Raw genomic sequence first — 23,439 nt, forward strand, 5'->3', positions numbered from 1 at the left:
GCCCGGAAAAACCTACAACAACCCAGTGAGTAAAGTATTTCTAGCCAAATGTGAGAACACGGCAACCAGATGCAGTGTGGATGACTACTGCTAAACTAGAAGCACAGCATTGTGCTAGTCATGAGGTTTATAAATGTCAACAGTAAGATGGTTTTCTTAAGTATGAAGCCTCCTTATCTTCCTTGGGTCTAAATTAGGCCTGGGTAAACTTGGGCCCTCCAGGTGTTTTGGACTTTAACTCCCACAATTCCTAACAGCCTCAGGCCTCATCATTTGAGAAAAGGAATGGACCTGAGATTGTTAGGAATTGTGGGAGTTGAAGTCCAAAACACCAGGAAGGCCCAAGTTTGCCCAGGCCTGGTCTTTTGATCATTTGAAATAGCCATATAACAAGAGATTTGGGGAGGGGGGGTTGTACAGATTTGATCCCAAATCAACTTTTTCAGTCTTCATCAGTAATCTTAAATGCTGACGGTTGCCAAATGCCGAGGGATATAAGGACATTCTGCATCTAGGCCAGAGGTTTAGCACAACTGGTAAATCATCAGCAATTATAAGATCTATCAACTAAAATGTTGCAAGTTCGAAGCCCCGGGTTGGCATGAGCTGCCAACTGTCAGCCTAGCTCATTGTTTACCTAAGCAATTTCAAAACAGCTTTAGCTGTGATTAAAGAAATTAGGTACTGCTAAAAGCAGGGGAGGTGTTTTACGACGCCATAAAAGAAAACGCTGGGCGACCAAAAGGAAGAAGTCCTGACAGCTCTTCGTCATAGAGGATGGAGTGACAACACCCCCTGGACTCAAGCCCAACCTTCCATGGCACCACAAACAGCTGAAACAAACCACCTGCTTCTGTTCTGTCTGTGTATTGTCTATACAAAGTGGCATGTGTACTGTGATCCGCCCTGAGTCCCTTTTGCTGTGAGACGGGCGGAATATAAATAAAGTGTTATTTATTATTATTATTTTACAGACACAAAAGCACAATATGTCACAGCAAACGAGATTTATATGCTGGATTTTTTTTCACAAAATCACAAGTCAAACACTTCCCAAGCGTCCAGGACTGTGTGATGTATTTTTGAATGATGCGCACAGATCCAAGTAAAGTGGCCTTTTGCAATTTGACAGATCGTGATTTTGTCGATGTTTCTTGTTTCCAAATGCCGGCTGAGATCTTTTGGCACTGCACCCAGTGTGCCGATGACCACTGGGACCACATAGTGATCTAGTTATTTTATTGCCTATATGACGATGTAGCAAACGCATCCTGTAGCTTTCCATCATAAGATAAGATACAAATGTAAGTCCCATCTACAGTGTCATACAATGCAGCTTGAAACTCACACACGACACAGCTGCAAAAATATGCAGAAGTCGTATCAGTGATGTTTTCCTCCAGTAGCTGAATTAAGGGTTGAAGCCGTGGATACAGAGTCCGCAGATACGGAGGGCAGGATGCATTTCGTAAAGCCTTCGCCCCCGCCAATGATGCGAAATGAGGCCGCAGCGCTTCTCACGCCCTCCTTCTTCGGGCCCCGCTTTGCGGAAACAAGAGGAAAGAGTCGCCACCGGAAGTGAGCCGTCTCGCGACTCCGCTTGGCCGGAAGGCCCCCTTCCCTCTGTATAGCAACCAGCAGGTAACCCGGCGTCCGTATCATTATTCCTTTCCTCCCCTCCCCTCTCCTGGAACGCAAATGGGATCGCCCAGGGCTTCTGAACGTTCTATTCCCCCCCCGCGCGCAAAGGGAGAATGGGCCATTCCATGCCGGAGGAGGGTGTTTTCTGGGCCTTGAGCGTCGCTTGTTTGTGCTTTGAGGGAAAGGCGTTGCTCCTCAAATACATTAATGTTCAGTCCTAAGAAACTTCTGCCTTTAAAGTATTTAGTGGAGATAGTGGTGGGAAGAGTTTCCCTTTGGGTTTGCTGAGTGCTTTGGTAGCAATCGTTCTGAATGGCCTGTGCTGGGTTGTTGTAGGTTTTTCGGGCTGTATGGCCATGTTCTAGAAGCATTCTCTCCTGACGTTTCGCCTGCCTCTATGGCGAAACGTCAGGAGAGGCTGCTTCTAGAACATGGCCATACGGCCCGAAAAACCTACAACAACCCAGTGATTCCGGCCATGAAAGCCTTTGACAATACAATGGGCTTGTGTTTATGATGTGAAACGTTAACCACATCTTGGAAGCTAAGCAGGGTGAACCCTGGTTAGTACATGGATAGGAAGCCGTACTAAGGGTGGCTCCTACACACTGTAGAATTAATGCAGTTTGACACCACTATACCATGGCTCAACTCTGGAATCACGGGAGTTGTAGTTCAACAAGGCCTTCAACCTCTGCCAAAGACTGCTGGCGTCTTATTGAGCTACAACTTCCAGGCTTCCATAGCATTGTGCTTTCATAGCATGGCAGTTAAAGTGGTATAATTCTACAGTGTAGACAGGTCCTTATGCTTGTTTTTTTTTAAATAATACTAATAATAATGATAATAAAACTTTATTTATACCCCGCCACCATTTCCCCAAGGGACTCAAGAGCTGCTTACATGAGGCCAAGCGCAACAACACATCATAACAGAAAAGCCATAACAACAATACAAAGCAATACAAAATAATATAAATCACATAAACAATAACACACAGGATTTAAAAGCTTATGGCCAGGCCAGATGTAATGATTTAAAATTTAAAAAATAACGCTGGGTATGACAAGATATGACAAGATAGGATATATCTCGTAGGAGGGTTTTTAAAAAATGAAGGGTAAAATTATCTTCGTTTTGCGTAATTATTTCTTAATTACTGGTTTAACAAAGTCATTTCTAGTAATCCTAAGAAGCATTGGTCTAGGACAGAGGCCCCCAAACTACGGCCTGTGGGCCACATGCGGCCCGCCAAGGGCCTTTATCCGGCCCACGCGGCCTGTCCTGGCCTGTCCAAAGCCCCTCGCCGCGCAGCCCGTCCAAAGCCCCTCGCCGCTGCCAATGGCATCTGCTCTGCTGCGCTTCTCCCTCCACAGGCTTCTCCTTCCACACGGGATGGAGAAGCCTGTGGAGGGAGAAGCGCTCTCTGCTCTCCCACGGAGAACAGAGAGCGAAGCAGAGCGGACGCCATTGCTCTACCACAGAAGATCCCTGGTGGCGAGAATGGTGGAGGCGGCACCGGGTGGGCGTGGCCAGGCTTCCTGGCCAGGGAAGCCAACATTTGCAAATCCCAGCAAATACAACCCCCAAACGCCACCAGTGTTCACATTTGGGCATATTGAGTATCAGTGCCAAGTTTGGTCCAGATCCATCCTTGTTTGAGTCCACAGTGATCTCTGGATGTAGGTGAACTACAACTCTAAAACCAAAGGACACTGCCCACCAAACCCTTCCAGTATTATCTGTTGGTCATGGAAGAACTGTGTGCCAAGTTTGGTTCAATTCCATCGTTGGTGGGGTTCAGAATGTTCTTTGATTATAGGTAAACTATAAATTCCAACAACAACAACTCCCAAATGACAAAATCAATTTTTTTGAGTGAAGGACATACATTGGGTTGTTAGGTGGTTTTTGAGTTCTGTTAATCCCACAAACGAACATTACATTTTTATTTATATAGATTTATTTCCTATATTTATACCCTGCCATTCTCCCCCTGAAAGGGGACTCATGTATATTCCAAAAACCACTTTCAAAAAGACAGAAAATAGAATGCTTTCCTCATTTTAATTGGAACTATTTTATCTCCAGAAATGCTAAAACGATGCTTTATGTTCAGATTGTAACAATAAAAATACATCATGCATATCAGATACTTACGTTACAATTCATAATAGTAGCAAAATAGGACATGTGCAGTGTGCATGGGAATTTGGTCATCGTTTTTTAAAAAAAACTATAGTCCGGCCCTCCAACGGTCTGGGGGACAATAATCGCCCCCCCTGTTTAAAAAGTTTGAGGACCCCTGGTCTAAGAGTATATCTGCACTGTAGAATTAATGCAGTCTGGGACTACTTCAGCTTTGTGGCTCGATGCTATAGGTTCTTCGGAGTTGCAGATTTTGCCTCCTCTACCAAATAATGTTGGTGCCTCATCTAACTGCAAATTCTAGGAATCCATAGCATTTAATCAGCAGTTAAAGTGGTGGCAAACTGCATTTATTCTACTCTATAGATGCACACTAGGGAAAAAAACTAAACTGGAGTGATCTCTGCAGCCTTACAATAGGACAACATTTTGGCCTTTCATGCCCCAGGACATTCCCATTCTCCAAATTAATATAATGCCTTTGCCTTACTCTACTGAGAAAAACTGAAAAAGGCAACCACTAGTTCCAGAATAGTGGCCTCACCCTAAAGCAGTGGTTCCCAACTTTTTTTTAACGTTAGTTAAAATGTTACTAATGTACTCCAATGTTAGTACCTAAAGGGTTACGAATCAGTTATTGGTGAACTTTAATTTGATTTGGTTATTTGGGGTGCTGATTCAGAAAATTCATCAGCTCTAGTTTCTGATACAGAACATATGCCATCCAGTGGTCGCTATCTGCTCACCTACAGAAAACCATATTTAATATGCCTTGGCACTATAAGAGGGTTTTGTGAGACCAGTCACTCTCATTGCAATGCTGTAGTAATCGTCAGGCCATGGGCCATATTTTAGTTCTTGCAGACCACTGGGTAGTCCATGGACCACTGGTTGGGAACCACTGCTCTAAAAGCACCAGATCCCTTCTGATCTTGGAAGCTGAGCAGAATCAGCATTGGCAAATGATTGGATGAGAGATCACTATCAAGCACCATATCCAATAGGCTATATTTAGAGGAAGGAACTGGAAAAATCACCTTCGAGGATTCATTGCCTAAGAAAACCCTGTGAAATTAATGCAGTTACTGTAAGATGACAGGCAAAAGTGTACACACACACTGAATAAATGTTTCTCTGTCTTCCAGTACAGTTTATAGCATATTTTTCAGTTATGAATACATGTGAAATGTGTGTCGGTAAATGCAGTCCAGGATTTGCATGTGGCCCTCAAAGCTATTGTTGAAAGGAGCATGTCAAAAACAAATCCAGTTAAATTATTGCATTCCTGGAGATCTTCAGGAGTAATGTGTTTGCATGTCTTTAAATATCGCCCAAGCCCCCATAATCCCAACCAAAAAGTGAATATCTAGTCTGTTCCAGTTATGAAATATGCCAAATTTGGGGAAATACTGGGTTTAATGAAGTCTAGGTGAGCCTCAGTGGACAGGGCAATCAACATTGCCCTGTCCAGTGTACAGAGATGTATACATTTTAAGTTAGATCTTTCTCTCATAGTCAGGGATCTAAATGAAAACCAATCCATGAAATCCAGTCCAATAAACAGGCTATGACACAAATTGCGTCTGCTTTAATTTATGTAATTTTTATGCTGCGTTGTAATTATAAGAAAACCCACATGGTGGCTTGCAGTAGTTTTAAAAGACACAGTGGCAAAATAAATGTATTATACTAGAAATATTGTTTTAGAATATGTCAATCCTTGAAGTGATTGGCTTGACCCCTTGAAGGAGCTGTGGCATGGGCTAATAAACAACAACTATCTTAGAATTATAATATTTTTCTCTCCTCCCCCCTCTCGATTAGCATTTAACATAGCTTACACTTAAAAATACAGTTTTAAAACAATATAGACTTTTAAAATACAGTGCAAAGAGGACACAAAATATATTTTGGAATCTGCATGACAAGTACTTAGTCTCTACCCCTGGTATCTACTAACCTTCTATTGTAAAATTTAGAAATGTAGAAGAGGGCCTTGTTCATTCAGGGATCTTTCTCTATTATTAAGCTGTTAAACTCTATTGTTAATACTGAAACTATAATATTTTAGCGTTTGTGTCATAAAGTTGAATTTTATTTTCATAGTACATTTGTGGCAATGTAGTAAGTGAGGTCTATATACATGCAGTCGTATTGAGGTTGGGCCAAAATATTGTTATGAATTCGGCAAACAGAATGTACCTATATTTTATGTGATAGTAGAATTCCATCAGACAAATTCCATCTTTTGTGGAATTTTCTTTGAAAGCTTCTAAGGACCCTTCCAGATAGGCCCTATATTCCAGGATCTGATCCCAGGTTTTATGTTTATCCCAGATTATCTGGCAGTGTGGACTCATATAATCCAGTTTAGAGCAGAAAACCTGGGATCAGATTCTGGGATATAGGGCCTGTCTGGAAGGGCCCTAAGTGTCAAATTCCCCTTTCCTTTCTCTCTCTTTTCTTTTTGACCATTTTCAGTCCTCTTAATTCATTCTAGGTGAAACTCCACTTTCCTAACCATTCCAATCAATGTATTTGTTTGCCCTTCATTTAACACTTCTGCTATCTGGTTCATCAAGTTTTTCTTTCTGTCTTTAATCTCTAAACCTTGACAAATTAGTTAACTAAGCACCTAAATTTAGCAGCTGCCAAACCTCAATCATGCAAATTCAAATTAAATTTGCATCTGCAATGTTAAACCACTTTGAATTCCATGCTGAGAGACAGATGAAAAACTAAATAAATAAAGAGAAATGGGGTGGGTTTGTGATAAGCAAGCAGAAATAATTTAAAAAATGGGAACCCCTTTTATGGCCTAAGACCAAGATAAATGATTGAACAGTGAGATTACTAAATTCAGATAACTTTTTGAAAATGAGTTTGTTAAGTGAAGAATTCTGTCACATTATAGAACTTAACTTGGATGCAATATTAGATTTACTGTTGATTTGTATACGATGTCAGATGGGATTGTAAGACCTGGATGTTGAAGCATTTTAAACTGAGTACAGCCCAAAATATTTTCATCTGAGGTTGCTCTTTGGAGGGGAAGAAAGTTATCTTCCAGTATTGATCTTCACAACAAATGAGGACTCTAATGAGTTCCCAGTGATTCCCAGAGTTTAATAGCACACACTTTGAAAAATACAGTTCTATAATTTAGTGTTTAAGGAAATGCATTTTGATAAAAACTAATAATCATTTGAGGATGACATACAGAAGAAAAGGTAGACAGAAGCAGGTTCCATGTTCACTGCTTTCAAAAAGAGACTTTAAAAAAAAGCTTTGACAGGAAGATATAAAATATCTCTCCGCATCTTACTACTCTGCTTCTTCTGCGCTCCATTATCTCTCCAAGATTAGCATGAGGTCAGCTGTGGCTGTAAGGTGAACCAAAATGTCTACACTTTTTTGTTCAGTAGGAGCCTGTTAATTTCACCCAAATTTTATTCTTTTCCTTTAATAGAATTATCATCTTTTTAGTTTTCCATTTTCCTTTCCAAATCAATATATGTGCAAATTCTCACTATTTTTTTTTCCTTCCAGGACTCAGATAAATATCCAACATGTCTCACAGGACTATTCATCTTTTCCGGAAGGGTCTCCGGCTACATGACAACCCCACTTTACTAGCTGCTTTGAAGTCTTCCGAAATTGTATTTCCAGTTTACATATTAGACAGAAAATTTATGACATCTGCAATGCAACTGGGAACTATCCGTTGGCATTTTCTTTTGCAGTCTCTGGCAGATCTGCAGGCAAGCTTAAAGAAATTGAACTCTTGTTTATGGATTATACAAGGAGAGTATGAGGCCATATTGCGGGAGCATGTAAAAAAGTGGAATATTACACAAGTGACATTTGATGATGAAATTGAACCATTTTACAAGGAGATGGAGAGGACTATTCAAATGATAGGGAAAGAAATGGGATTTGAAGTCTTTTCAATGGTGGGACACACCTTGTACGATGTCAAACGGTATGGAACTGATGTATGGGAACAAAGGGTATCTCCTGTGAGCCATATTAGTTTTATAACAAATGTGAAATATGTCTTTCATTTTGAAGCATAGATATAATTGCAATTATGTCTACCTCATAGAAGACATGAGACTTCACATATGAATAAGCATGTTTGAACTGTGCTGATGACTAGATGTGTACTATATTTTAGCTTCCTAAGCAGTGTAGATATGCTACAAGCATTTTGATACTCAAATATCTTTATATATTTGAAATCAAAGTGAAAATACGTCATTATTATATGGAAGGCTAGTAATAAAGAACGACATGGGGATACATATATTTTGCATGAATGACTAAATACAGAATTACTGGCAGTAGAAATATCCTTTTTACAACCATGTTGGCACAGTTAGAAGGTCCAATATAGTAGAAATCAATTGAAGTTTGCTTATATTAAACATTGGTATGGGATAAACCAATGCCAGCACAATTTTAGTTACTCTGCAGAAATAACTCTGGAAGCTCAGTCTGTCTGTAGTATAGATAATGCAGATAACTGCGCCCCCGGTGGCGCAGTGGGTTAAGCCCCTGTGCCGGCAGGACTAAAGATCGACAGGTCGCAGGTTTGAATCCGGGGAGAGGCAGATGTGCTCCCTCTATCAGCTCCTAATGCAGGGACATGAGAGAAGCCTCCCACAAGGATGATAAAAACATCCATTCATCCGGGCTTCCCCTGGGCAGCGTCCTTGCAGACGGCCAATTCTCTCACACCAGAAGCGACTTGCAGTTTCTCAGGTCGCTCCTGACACGACAAAAAAACAAACAAACACCCAGATAATGCTAAACTGCACTGATACACATCTGATGTGTGATAAGTAGAATGCACGGCTTGGTATGTTAATGCTTATTTAATGAAAATCAACCCTAGAAAAGACAGTGCTGTTTTCTACTATATTTCATAGCAGAATCCTATAGAAATATGTATAGTATTTACAAATGGAAATATCAACTTGCAGTGAGGCAACAGGCTCATGCTCATTTGCCCTATCCATAAATTCTATGTATTTGTAATTAACTGCATGGTGCTCAGACGCACTGTGTCTTATATACAGGGTTAGTCAAAATGAATAGGCCAATGCTTGTGGATTTTCATTGTGGATTGGCCTATTCATTTTGACTAACCCTGTACATCCAATAATGCACACCTCTTAATATCTCAGAGAAGTCCTGTATACAGTGGGCCCTTGGTATCAGCTGGGAATTGGTTCTAGAACCTCCTATAAATATAAAGACGTGAAAGCCCATTTTATACAGTGTCCCTTATTTAAAGTGGCAAAGTTATGGTTTGTTTTTTGGACATTTTAAATATCTGAAGTCACGGATAGTGGAATCCATGGATGCACAACCCATAGATATGGAGAACTGACTGTATGTACTATAACAAATGTAGAAAGCTAGGATTGTGCAGTCTTAGATGTTTTCAGTTCTAAATATTGTTACTGCTTAAGTTGCTAAATGATTAAATAGTTATTTTCTAAACTTCCAACAGAAAGGAAAAATGTATAAAATAAACTGAAAATGATTGAATCTGTCAAAATTTCAGAATCCTTTATGTATGGCTCTTTATAAACGTATCAGTGTTGACAAGTTACAGGCCATATGGTTTAATATACTACTTGTATAACCATGTTTGTTTTGATGATCATTTATTCTCCTACTATGGGCAAGTAAAATTGTCTTTTTGAAATGTAGGATTGTGGAACTAAATAAAGGAACACCTCCACTGACATACAAGAGGTTTCTCCAGATACTGACTACACTTGGAGATCCTGAGATGCCTGTGGAGGACGTTACAGCTGAAAATTCACAGTAAGGCATGACTGCATTGTTATAACATGAAATGCATTCTACTAATTTAAAATGCAATTTCACGCATGTTTACTATGGTTGTGTGCATTCAAAATGATTTCAACTTATGGTCACACTAATATGAACCTATCATAGGGTTTTCTTTGGCTATTATTTTAGGGTAGAGTTTGTTTTTGTCTCCTCTGGCAGAGAGAGTGTGACTTGGTTAAAATCACACAGTGGGTTTCAATGACGAAACATGAATTTTAATCCTTGTTTCTAGATTTCACCACATTGGCTTTCAAAAAAATGACATTCAGTGGAGATTGCTGTCAAAGGACTGTCATCTTTACCGTTAATGCCAGTCTTCAATGTGAAGATGCACTTTTCCCCCTATATAAATAACTTTTAAAATTGGGGGTGTCTTAGAATTGCAGGTGTACCTTATGTATTTTTGGTGGAAGTGGTAAAATTAGGATGCATCTTACAATTGAAATATGGTAGTTAGGTTATATTTTAGGTCATGTTGCATTTGAATTTCATTTTTATTGCTTATGGCTTTGAATTTCTTTTATCAACCCAGTCTAGCCATAGTTAAGTACTTTTAACGGTTACTGATTTCAGTAGAATTGCAGTAGAATTAAGCTGACTGTTCTTGAGATTTAAAACTGCTTCATCTTGATTAGATACTGATCTGTAAAACATTGCACAACATTATGCCAGTTCTATCATTGAAGTTTATAATGTAGACATGTTCTATGTGTGATTAAAACTATTTTAAGGAATTTATTTATTTATTTATTTATTTACTTCATTTGTTGACCACCGTTCTCAGCCCTAGGGCGACTCACGGCGGTGGACAACATATAAAAACAGTTTACAATAGACAATATCACAGCAAAATCAACATAGCAATCAATAATACCATTACACTAAATCATCCGCGTCGTCTCATTGTAGAATCATAAACCAAACTCATTATCCATATTCATTGTATAAGAATAACTCATTATAACTCATTATCCATATTCATTGTATTGTATAAGAGCCGGAAAAATAGCAATAGGAACTCAGCTCATATTATTTATTTATTTATTTCATTTATATACCACTTTTCTCAACCCCTTGGGGGATTCAAAGCAGTTCACAACAAAGTAAATGGCAAAAGTCAATGCCTCACAAAATATAAAATAAAACACATAACTAAAATAGCATGTAACAATAGATTAAAACCACTAAACTATAAAACATCATAGACAACATAATGCATAGAACATTTGACAGTTAAAATATCCTTCTATCTTGTACATTCTTTTACTAATTAGTATATAACTTCTTATTAGGAAATATCTTCAGGCCTCACAACCTCTGAGGATGCCTGCCATAGATACAGGCAAAACGTCAGGAGAGAATACATCTGGAACATAGCCATATAGGCCGAAAAATTTATAACAACCTAGTATCTTCTTATTGTAGTTCATCTGGGGACTCTTTAATTTGCAGTGATTTCTGGTAATCCCTGCTTATGTTATGTTTAGCATAAAAAAGTTAAAAAATGGGCTGTTGCATCCCCCCCCCCCCCCCGTTTTTATTAGCTAAAGGACATGGGTTTTCTCCAGCACCGTTTTCTAGTGGATCTCCATGGTCTGTTATGAGAGTCTTGATCTCATTTAGCAAGCTAAATGGGACAGGCTTTTTATCTTCCTATGGCAACTTTGTGATAAGTTCTTTCCTTTTACCTCCTTAGAAAACTTAGCCCTCTCCCTGAGGAGGGCCTGGATGAATGTTACGGAGTGCCTCTCCCTGAGAATTTGGGAATTTCCAAAGAGTACCTGTCACCTTGGAGAGGTGGGGAAACTACTGGGCTACAGCGACTCGAAGAGCACATGAAAAATCAGGTCCGTCTTCTTTCTGATATGTGTTTCTAGGCATTTGCAAGCAGAAAAACAATCTCTAATCTTCCTAATAGCCATTGTCTGAGAAATATAACTGTTTTTTCTATTATAAATGATCTAGAAGATGTGCTACATGTTTTTGTTTAATTTTTCAACTTCATCTTCAGAGTTTGGCTTTAATGACAGTAATTTTTTTCAGTTGTAGTTGCGCATATTGCTTATGAGCTTAACCATCATACAAGGGCAGAAAATTGGTCACAAAGTGGAACCAGTGACACAGTCATCTTTTGTGAACCAAAAATGCCATCACTGAAAATGGACAGTGGATGGGGATGGGCGAAAACACACCCGAACCCTTAAAATGTGCACCTAGTGTTGCTATTGTATGTCACGTGCAGGCTGAATGTGTACCTAGTGTCTTTTGAGAAACAGAAGTACAAAGAAACCTGTAGTCACTCTACGGTTATGTGTGCCAGTATGCATTACCTGTAGAAAATGTCATATTTATATTGAGTTAGTAGCACAGGGCTATTAGATTATGTCTTATTACAATCTTTTTTTCTCACTTCCCCCAAAATTGGGACTTATAGCAGATTTACCATGGATGCTCTTCCATTTCCTTTTAGTCCATAAACATGGCATATAATTGTGTGTGCGTGTTCGTATGCCTTCAAATTGCCTGCTGGCCCCATGAATTTCATAGGGTTTTCTTAGGCAAGGAATACTCAGAAGAGATTTTGGGAGTTACTTGCTCTAAAATATAGCTTGTAGCACCTGGTATTCATTTGTAGTCTGTCATCCATACACTACCCAGGGTGACCCTCCTTAGCCTCCAAGATCAGATAGGTTCTGGTGCTTTTTGGGTACTTACACCAGCTTTGTTTCAAATGATACTCAGAGTAACTTCCACATAACATTAAAAATGAATACAAATACGAAATAGTGACATGAGATCTAAGATCTAGTAAGCGTGAACAACTAAGACATGCAGAGTCAGCACAGTAACAATCCAATTTATACGGTGTTTTTTTAAAAAATGTTTTTCTATTTTTCTTTTAAGGGGTGGATAGCAAAGTTTGCCAAGCCAAGAACTATTCCAAATTCTCTGCTTCCGAGCACTACAGGATTGAGCCCTTATTTCAGCTTGGGTTGTTTATCAGTTCGGATGTTTTTTTATCGGTTGTCTAAAATTTATGCTCAGGTAAAAGTGCAGAATGTTTTTTAATTACTTATTTGAGATTTGAAATGATTTTACTCTACTGTTTGGCTAAAATAACTTGCAAAAGTGGCTTGCAAAAAAGTAGAGGTCCGACAGTTCCAGAACTTAAATTTACAAGTAGAAATCACAACACAAAAGGGAAAGAGAGAGGGAAGAATGAAGAAGAAAGAGAAATAAAACACACACAATAGTTCTTGATTGCAACTTGTTCTTACAATGACCAACTAGAATGGAAAAAGTTCAGAGACAGAAACCAAACGTTAATGGTCTCTAAACAGAATCAGTTGAGTAACCCTGCCCTCCTGTGAAGCTCACAATAGGTTTCTGAAAGCAGTCTTAAGGCCAGGTTGAGCGCATGTGGTCCCAAACATTAACAGGTGGATAATTGTGCCAAATGAAGTTTGCAGACTGCCTTTGAAGATGGCTCTAGACCAGGGTAGGCAAAGTATGGGCAGCCTGTTATATAAATCTATGGGGGCTTTCAGGGGTAAAATAAAACCTCCCTCTAAGGACATGTGGGATTTTTTCATCGTGTTTCCCACCCCCAGGCCAATTTAGACTCAGAAAAAAATATTTCTTTAAACAGGAAGTGACTCCCACTCACTTCCTATTTTTAAAGGCCTCTCTGGGGCCTAAAATGGTTCAGGAGAGTCCAAAAATATGGTGCAAATGCCCCCTTCCCCAATCTTTAGAAGTCATTTCAGACATAATAATGTCATATTTTTGTGTGTAGAAGTTCAGTGGGGGCACATTTGCCCACCACTGTTCTAGACAGAGAATATAGCAATAGCTTAGTGTTAATGCAGCTCGGCCTACTTTCTCCTGATAGCACCACAACTAAACAAGCACTTCAAGCCAATGAGGCCAGTCTGGCTCCCATAATGCTGATCCTAGAGCATAGCCAAACATTTACCTGATTTGGCAAGAGACTTATAATACCATGCGGAATTGGTTGCAGACCTCCATTAAGAGCAGCTGTCTTCCCGAAGTGTTTTGCTATGTTTGGTTTAATATATCTGCATATCTCAGTCATAAGGTTTTTACTTATTTATCTCTCTAGTTTTGTGTACATTTTTATGGGCCTTTCCCTGTGTTACAGTCGAAGAACCATTCCTTGCCACCAGTATCTCTTCAAGGACAATTGCTTTGGAGAGAATTCTTTTATACAGTAGCATCAGCAACACCTAACTTTACAAAAATGGTTGGGAATCCCATCTGCCTTCAGATAGAATGGTATGAAGATGCAGAGAAACTCCACAAATGGAAAATGGTAAGCCAGTGGTACAATATTACTATATATCTGAGAACACAAATGGCCATTTCATAGGTCTTTGGAATTTGACAATTCAAAATTAATGAAGATGTAATTTATAACACATTATCATGTCTTCCATCTCCAAAAGACACAGAAAAATATTTCTTCATTGTGGTCTCAGTGACATTAGCACATTTGATATTTACTGCACAGGTGCAGGAAATACCAGATGTGCAAATTTCACAAATGACCACTCAAAGAAACATGGTTACAGGTAAGCAACCATTACTTATTGAGAAAATGGTAAGTTATATTAAATATAAATATTAAATGCAAATAGAGAAATCAATAGATAATAGCAATTTGGAGGGTTTTTAAAAAAAAATCAGAATAATTGTTTACGAGAAAATGCTTTGTTTCCATATAGAACTTTCTAATAAAAGTCTATGCTTTACTAGAATTTGAAGAACTTTAGCATTTTGTGTTGTAATCCTGGATGAGAAATGTTTATAGTGTAATATGAGCTTATTAATTTTGGGGTGGGGTGGACAGGGCATCCTTGGCATATAGAGATTAGATGTTGATCAGTTTTTTTAACAGTGCAGGGATCATTCCCAAAAAAATCTTTTTTGTTAGATTTTCTTTTCCATTCCCTGCAAAAATTAAGGAATAGCTTTATAGAACCCCCATATTTTAAAATCATGGAGAAGAAAACAAATCTCCACACGATGCCAGATATATAATTAGCAGAAAAAACACATGATTTTCTTCAAACATGGAATGTAGGCTGTGGGGAAGAGGGATTTACTTCATCAGTGGTAACTTTCTTTCCAGAGGCAATAGCAACCCTTTCCTCAGCACCAGTATATCAGGGTTGTGACAGGGAAGAAAAGGGTTTTCAATGAAAAGTGTGGTCTTCCATCTGGTTAGTCTCTTTCAAAAATGCATATAGTTGCTAATGATGATTTTAGTCCTGATATTTTGTATAGTACTATAGTCTTTCGATAAACAGGAAACTGCGGTTTATCTTTCAATAAAAAGGCAATACTGAAGGAAAGAGACATGCATAGTTGAGCTCGGTTTTAAGAAATCGAGACCATTTGTTTTGTGTCTTTAGGCACAGACAGGCTTCCCATGGATTGATGCCATTATGACCCAACTCCGTCAGGAAGGCTGGATACATCATCTTGCTCGCCATGCTGTGGCATGCTTCCTCACACGGGGAGATCTCTGGATCAGTTGGGAGGAAGGCATGAAGGTTTGCAACTATTCTTTTGTCTGGAATCATGTTTGAAAATTCTGTAAAAAGAAAACAGTTTAGGTTTGAAAGTAATCTCAGTTCTTTTGTATTAGCTCCTTTAGATGAAAGGTTTGAGAAACTTCACCTCTGCTCTTCTTTTAATGCCTATTTTTGTTTCACTATTTTTATATATATGCACACACACACATACATACACACACAAAAGCATTTAAATGCATCCAGGTTTTATTTTATTACTCTCATTAATGCAAGGTGTTTGAAGAGCTGCTTCTGGATTCAGATTATAGCATTAATGCGGGGAACTGGATGTGGCTGTCGGCCAGTGCTTTCTTCCACCAGTACTCACGCATTTTCTGCCCTGTTCGATTTGGCAAGCGTACAGATCCAGAAGGACATTATATTCGGTAAGTTCCTATGGTTGAATGATTCCATTAATTCAATGGCTGTCATCCTAAGGACCTAGAATACCATGTCATCCAGTTCCTATAATGGTGAATACAGTATATACCAGCAAACCCACCAGGACAATGTGATGGCAATAGTGGTTTACAATTATTACCTTTCATCAGATGGTATTCAGTGGCAGCGGGCTTCTATTTCGCCATTTGTGTGCAGCAGTACTTGATAGACTGAACTGTTCCCCGTGAATTAACATATAACATATAATAACTACTCTCACTTCTAAAATGAGCCCAAAACATAAAGTGACATGAAATCATTTCTAATTGTGTCCAGTGCATTGAAGTAGTATTTGCAGCAGAAAATAAGCCTTGCCTCCTTTGCAGTTGTCCTCTTCCCCATGTTAGAGTTGGAGATAAATCAAGTCAAATTGTGCACTTGTATTTAAATAGATCATCCTTTAGTTTTTTAATTTGATTTCTTTATGTCATGTCTGCATTTGACTTCAGGGTGTGTAGTGTACTATGCATAATGACAACCTACATAGATTGTGTCTAATTTATCCTGCATTTATCTATGGAATGTATATTAATTACATTTTCCAGAAAATACCTCCCAGTCCTGAAAAACTTTCCTTCGAAATATATTTATGAACCTTGGACAGCACCAGCAGAAGCACAGAGAGAAGCAGGCTGCATTATAGGTAATATTCAATAAAGTATTTATCTGTATATTCACATGGTATATGGATCTAGCATATTTATATAGTATATGTTTTTATTTGAATGCTTTCTGGATCTTGAGCTAGTAATGTACTCCCTTGCCTCATTAATCTTTAGTCATAAAATCACAAAGTTTCTACCATTTAAAAATCGATTTGCGTTGATTCTCAAAATAATCATTTTTGTATCCTTTTTATCTTGGATTAGGTAAAGAATATCCCTTTCCTATGGTAAACCACAAAGAAGTAAGTGATATTAACCTGCAGCTGATGAAAAAAGTCAGAGAAGAACAGTATAAAACAGCTCAGCTCACAAGAGGTGTGTCCACCAACAACACACATTGGATCGTCTTAGTATAATGGGAATTGTGGGTTTCTCAGAAAGTCTTGATAATACAGTTTCTATCTAGTAGCAAAATCCACTCTGTTCAGCCTTTTAACGCAGAACTTCATATATTTTTATGTTACCACAAAATTCAGAGTCCACAATAAAATAATCCAAATTTGATATCAAGGGATGGTGAATTATACTTGTAGGTACATTTGCATATTTTAATGGTTCTGCTGCTATCTGAAGGACATTGTCCTCTTTGAAAACCCTCAAAGATCACCCTCTGAATATCCGGCCTGCTCAGCCCTAACTTTGGTTTCTGAGATTTTACCATGAACGTAGAAGCCAGGAAGTATACAACAGTGTACATGTCTTGTAGGTATCCAGTCTCCATAATTGGTACACAATTTGTTTATAATCTGTATTATGAGGACTGACGTGGTTTAGGAGTTGAGGGTGCAAGATAGAAGTAGATGCCAAGTGGCTCAAGAGAGAGTCTGCCAAAGGAGTCTGAAGAAATAATAGATGGCTATTGAGTTCAAAGAAAATTCATAGTACATAATATCTCCTGAAATTAGTATGTGCTTGTTATTCTTTTAAGTTTTGTTTTTTAAGATGGAAAGTGCTTAGAAAACTAGAGAATACGTAGAATTAATTCTCTAGAAACTTATTACTATTGGTTATGTTTCTATGGTTAAGGGCAGAATCCCACAAGTAATTCTCCCATCCCAGTGCAATTTGAGACTTTTATTTTTCAAAAGTATCTTCTTTCACATGAATTATTATAAACAAATCTCTAAACAGCTTTTAAACCTAGTTAATGATATGAAGTCAAAATTGGGTTAAAGTGTAGTTCAATGCGGGAAGGGTTATGACATCTTATTAGGTATACCCAAGCTCTTGGATGTACTTAAAGTTATGTTGGATTCCTGCCAAAGTATTTCATTTCTAACTCTTTATTACTTAGGTACTGTTTCATTTGAATAAGATTTCGAACCATTGTATCTGACCAGTCAAGTGACTATTCTGAGTTGCCTTTCAACTCTTAAGATTTTGTGATACTATGATACTCTTCTCCTTTCTAGATGAAGTTGATGATCCAATGGAAATGGGGCTAAAACATCGACAGTCAGAAGAAATCACTCCAAAAGGAAAACATGCCAGAAAAGCTGAAGAAGTATAAAAAAAAGAATCTCCTTCTGTTTATGTTTACTTTGTAGTAAGTCTCACTTCATTCAGTGGGACATATTTCCAAACATGTATTTTGAGAATCAAAACTTGATGCATCAAAAGAGAAGGTTTTTTTTAATTATGCAGACAATAGAAACTCTTTTAGATTTATCAGAATGGAAAGTGGTGCTGAGCTGGAGGTAGCAATTAGTTGTTGCCCACATAGAAAATAATCACAGAGTTGAAAGAGACCACAAGGACCATCCAGTCCAACCCCCCACCATGCAGGAAACGTACAATCAAAGAACCCCAGGCAAATGGCCATTTAGCCTGTGCTTAAAAGCTGCCAAAGAAGGAGCTTCTACCATACTCCGAGGCAGAGAGTTCCACTGCTGAACAGCTCTTACAGTCAGGAAGTTCTTCATAATGTTCAGGTGGAATCTCCTTTCCTGTAATTTGAACCTGTTCCTCCGAGTCCTAGTCTCCAAGACAGTAGAAAACAAGCCTGCCAAATATTTAAATATGGCTGACTATCATGTCTCCTCTCAACCTGATTTTGTCCTCTGCAATCAATGTGCTTTTTCTTAAAACATCTACATTTGAAATCACTCATGGAGCAACTAGATGTACGAATGAATCATGCCGTTTCTAGCCTTCTCTGCTCTCGCATACTAGTTGCAGAATGTCATGACTTTGAAGACATAATTGACATGAAAACTGGCTTCATTCTGTCACCAAGTTAAAGCATAGCTTTGTATTGCAGGCTTTGAGGTCTCTTGCCAGAATATGTATAGATATATGGTTCAAAACTGATTTAAATTGTTCTAAGTTGTTTAAGTTATTTTATGGGGCTTTTGGTTGTTTATATTGTTAAATTACTTCTTACGGTTTTAAATTGATGTATTTGTACACTGCCCCAAAACAGAGTAAGATATAAATATTTTAATAAATAAAATTTATATCGAATATTGTATATTTATGTTCTGGCAGTTTGGCATGGACTCACTGTTTTACAGCATTTTATTTTGATTTGTGCTAAATCAAAAGTAAAAATCATTTTATTATGAAGTTTCGTTTCAAGAAGAAATGCAAGCTGTTTTTAATACCACACTTTCACACTGCTTTGTTCAATATCCAAAGAGAAATATGACTCAAGGACATTTCTATGCCTGTTATGAAACCCATAGGGATTTATAGTTCAAACAATATGTGATACAACTGTACAAAGGGTGGGGTGGCGGGCTAAGAGAAAAAAATCCTAAAAACTACAGTTAATACCACTTGATTTTGTTTCCCAGGCAATTTATATTTTGGAAATATTTGAACATGAAAAAGCAGGTATTGTAAGCGAAGACTGTTTTAAGTGTGGTGTGCAGCTTAAGAAACCTAGTGTATGAAGATAAAAATGTGAAAAAACAAGCTGCTTAGAAAACATTTCAGTTGAGTTTACTTGGAGATAACAAGAGAATTGTCAAGAATGGAAATAAAGGAAATGTGGCCAATAGAAGATCAGGGCAGAGCTTTAAAGCCATAATTGCATAAAACAGAGAAAGAAAGCAGTGTACAGGTTGTATGTGTTGATATATATTATGCAGGTTTTCGAACTCACATAATTCTTTCATCAGGCATGGCTATTAAAAGTAACAACAATGGAGGGTCACAGAGCTGCATCTTTTTTCAGATGTTAAAGCTGAGTTTGAAATGACTGAAGATTTTGTGCAGGTAAAAGCCACATCCTTGTCAGCCATGACACATTCAGGATACAAAAGCTGAGAAAAGCAATGAAATGATTTTTCCCACTAGAAATCAAGGCAGTTCTTTACAGACCCATCCCCTATGCTTTGCAAGACAAGAGGAGGTGAAAACCTCAGAGGGTGAGTCCCAGTCCATGTGCTCCTCCTTGCTCACGATTCCTGAATTATTCTAGAATACATAGGGGATTAATGTAGATTAAAATCAGCCAGGCCATCAATTTAAACTTCCATAACATGAAATAGATGATTTTTGCAATACCGTGCACAGGGAAATATGACAGGACATATTAATTTTCTGTAAATGTGTGTGTATATATAGCATATTGTTCAATTTTACCTGATTATGGAGGGGAACACGGATCAGACCATAGCAATCCTTAGATGGAAGGCGACCAGGGGAAAGCAGAGGTCTTTCATTAAGGTTGAATAGAATCCTGTCTGAAACAATATAGAGTTGATGCCAGCTAGAGGCGGGAATATTTAGCTAGACGGTCAACATTCAAAACAGGTGTATGGGATGCCTTGCATAACAGTTCACGTGTACACACGTACCTATGACTGTTCTATTTTTTGTTCTACAGTCTGGAATTGAAATGGATTTAACTGGCATTTTACCAATTCATATAAAGAAGACACTTAACACTATGAAGGCACAAAATATGAATGTAGCACAAAAGTGAAGTAAACAAAACCAAAGTGCCACTTCCTGATTATTCTCTTTTATTATGACATGTAAGCAAGATTTACTACATTGTGCTGCCTCCAGAAGTCAAAATGGTATCTACTGAAAATCCCAGTATTATATAGACTCAGACTCATAATAATGATAATAATAACTTTATTTTTATACCCCGCCTCCATCTCCCCAAAGGGACTCAGGATGGCTTACACGGGGACAAGTCCAAGTGAACATGGTTAAAATATAACATATTAAAATATCTAAACATCAATATAAAACAAAAACAGAAAACCAACATTATAACAAAATATGAGAACAAAACATCAAATCAAAATCAAACCAGTGAGCTCTATGATAATATTTATTTAATTATTTACTTTATTTCTATTTATTTAATTATTTATTTTTGCAGTGTAATACACTTTTTCCATAGCATGGTTTTATGGTAGAACCAGTTAGGAAATGACAAAAAATATGTTTAATAGTGTAATCAGTTCTAGAACAAACACAGCTCTAGAACAAAGTAAATTCAGACAACTCTTCATGTTTTACGCTACTTCATACCAGTATGTTTATATACCTTAGTAAAAGTAAAGGTTTTCCCCTGACACTAAGTCTAGTGTCCAACTCTGGTAGGTGATGCTTATCTCCATTTCTAAGCTGAAGAGCTGGCGTTGTCTGTAGACGCCTGCAAGGTCACGTGGCTGGCATAACTGCATGGCTTAAAGATGGACTCAAAGCCAACCTTAAAAACTGGCATAGACACAGAACTGGAAAGCCCTGCCCCTTGAGTGCTCCAGCTGGAGATCAGCTATGACCAGCAGTGCTGCAGAATTTGAAGTGGCACGAATGGAGGACAAAAGAGAGAAACGTGCCAAGAGGAAGGTGCGTCAAGCCATCCCCGACTGAGACCACCTTCCACCTGGAAACCAATGCCCTCACTGCGGGAGAAGATGCAGATCAAGAATAGGGTTCCACAGTCACCTACAGACCCACCAGTACACTGACGTTGGAAGACAATCCTACTTGGACAACGAGGGATTGTCTAAGAGAGAAGAGAGATAACTGCATAGAGTGCGGTTACCTTCCCACAGAGGCAGTACCTACTGATCTACTCACATTTGCATGTTTTCAAACTGCTAGGTTGGTAGAAGATGGAGCTAACAGCGGGAGCTCACCCCACTTTCTAGAGTCAAACCACCAACCTTTCGGTCAGCAAGTTCAGCAGCTCAGTGGGTGGCCAAATCTAGTGATTTGGAAAATAAAGTAATGAGAAAGTGTTTGTTTCTAATATATGTAATTTCTTTATGCTTGTGGGTAAACAGTATTTCTTGCTGTTTCTTTGTCAGTTTTGATGTGGAGATTGTCTGGTTTGCCTACTCAGGAACATGCAGCATATCATTGTCCTTCTTTAGGGGTCCGTTTCAAATCTATGATACTATAACTCTGTGTGTGTGTGTGAATCATCTATCTATCTATCTATCTATCTATCTATCTATCTATCTATCTATATCTATGGTTGGATGGCTCTTTGTGAGGAGGGTTCCGATTACATTTTCTTGCCCTGGTGAAGAGAGTTGAACTGGATGGCCTTAAGTATTTTCTGTTTGTCATGGGGGTTCTGTGTGGGAAGTTTGCTCCAATTCTGTGGTTTGTGGATTCAGAAAGCTCTTTGATTGTAGGTGAACTATAAATCTCAGTAACTACAAATCCCAAATGTCAAAGTGTATTTCCCCCAAACTCCATCTGTGTTCATATTTGGGCATATGGAATATTTGTGCCAAGTTAGGTCCATCATTGCTTGAGTCCACAGTGCTCTACAACTCACAAACTCAAGGTCAATGCCTACCAAAACCTTCTAGTGTTTTCTGTGGGTCATGGGAGTCCTGTATGCCACGTTTGGTTCAATGCCATTTTTGGTGTTCAGAATGCTCTTTGATTGTAGGTGAACTATAAATCCCAGCAACTACAACTCCCAAATGACCAAATCAAAATTTTTGAGTGAAGGACATACATTGGATTGTGAGTTGTATTGTGTTCAAATTTGGTGTCAATTGATCCAGTGGTTTTTGAGTTCTGTTAATCCCACAAACGAACATAACATTTTTATTTCTATAGATAGATTAGATAGATATATGCCCTATATGTTTTATTGAAAGGTTCACAATTGGTCCTTACATAGTTTGCATATATAGAATCATAGAATCAAAAGTTGGAAGATACCTTGGGCCATCCAGTCCAACCCCCTGCCAGGAAGCAGGAAAATTGCATTCAAAGCACCCCTGACAGATGGCCATCCAGCCTCTGTTTAAAAGCTTCCAAAGAAGGAGCCTTCACCACACTCCGGGGCAAATTTCCACGGCTGAATGGCTCTCAGTCAGGAAGTTCTTCCTCATGTTCAGATGGAATCTTCTTGTAGTTTGAAGCTCCAGGGAAGCAGAAAACAAGCTTGCTCCCTCCTCCCTGTGGCTTCCTCTCACATATTTATACATGGGTATCTTATCTCCTCTCAGTTTTCTCTTCTTTGGGCTAAACATGCCCAGCTCTTTAAGCCGCTCCTCATAGGGCTTGTTCTCCAGACCTTATATCATTTTAGTCGCTCTCCTGTGGACACATTCCAGCTTGTCAATATCTCTCTTGAATTGTGGTGCCCAGAATTGGACACAATATTCCAGGTGTGGTCTAACCAGAGCGGAATAGAGGGGTAGCATTACTTCCCTGGATCTAGACACTAGGCTCCTATTGATGCAGGCCAAAATCCCATTGGCTTTTTTTGCTGCCACATCACATTGTTGGCTCATGTTTAACTTGTTGTCCATGAGGACTCCAAGATCTTTTTCACACGTACTGCTGTTGAACCAGGCATTGTCCCTCATTCTTTATCTTTGCATTTCAAATTCTTGATAACGCAAAAAAGACAGTTCTAATTTGGAGGGGAAAATTATTTTCTCCCCAAAAAGGAAGTAAACCCCCAAACAGGAATTCCAAACGTCAAACTGGAAGTACTTCTTGCAACTTCCTGGAAACTATTCCCAGTGAGGTCGGGCGGGAAGACAGGAAAATGGCGCCCCCTTGACTAAAAGCAAGGAGGGAACAGCGCTGGATCCGGAAGTGAGTGCGCAAGAAGCTGTTTGTGATTGGCGCTCAGG

General features: G+C 38.6%; 1 protein-coding gene across 1 annotated transcript; it reads left to right on the forward strand.

The window, feature by feature from the left end:
* Positions 1-1,524: 1,524 nt before the first annotated feature.
* On the forward strand, positions 1,525-18,823 carry LOC132773306 (cryptochrome-2-like). Its single transcript, XM_060772486.2, has 11 exons — positions 1,525-1,641; positions 7,339-7,771; positions 9,511-9,627; positions 11,354-11,504; positions 12,562-12,702; positions 13,820-13,990; positions 15,093-15,233; positions 15,489-15,640; positions 16,241-16,338; positions 16,565-16,675; positions 17,773-18,823. The coding sequence occupies exons 2-11, from the start codon at positions 7,359-7,361 to the stop codon at positions 17,868-17,870; spliced, it is 1,593 nt and encodes a 530-aa protein (XP_060628469.2). The 5' UTR covers positions 1,525-1,641; positions 7,339-7,358; the 3' UTR covers positions 17,871-18,823.
* Positions 18,824-23,439: the final 4,616 nt, after the last annotated feature.

The sequence above is a fragment of the Anolis sagrei genome, chromosome 4, assembly GCF_037176765.1.
Source record: "Anolis sagrei isolate rAnoSag1 chromosome 4, rAnoSag1.mat, whole genome shotgun sequence".
Taxonomy (NCBI): domain Eukaryota; kingdom Metazoa; phylum Chordata; class Lepidosauria; order Squamata; family Dactyloidae; genus Anolis; species Anolis sagrei.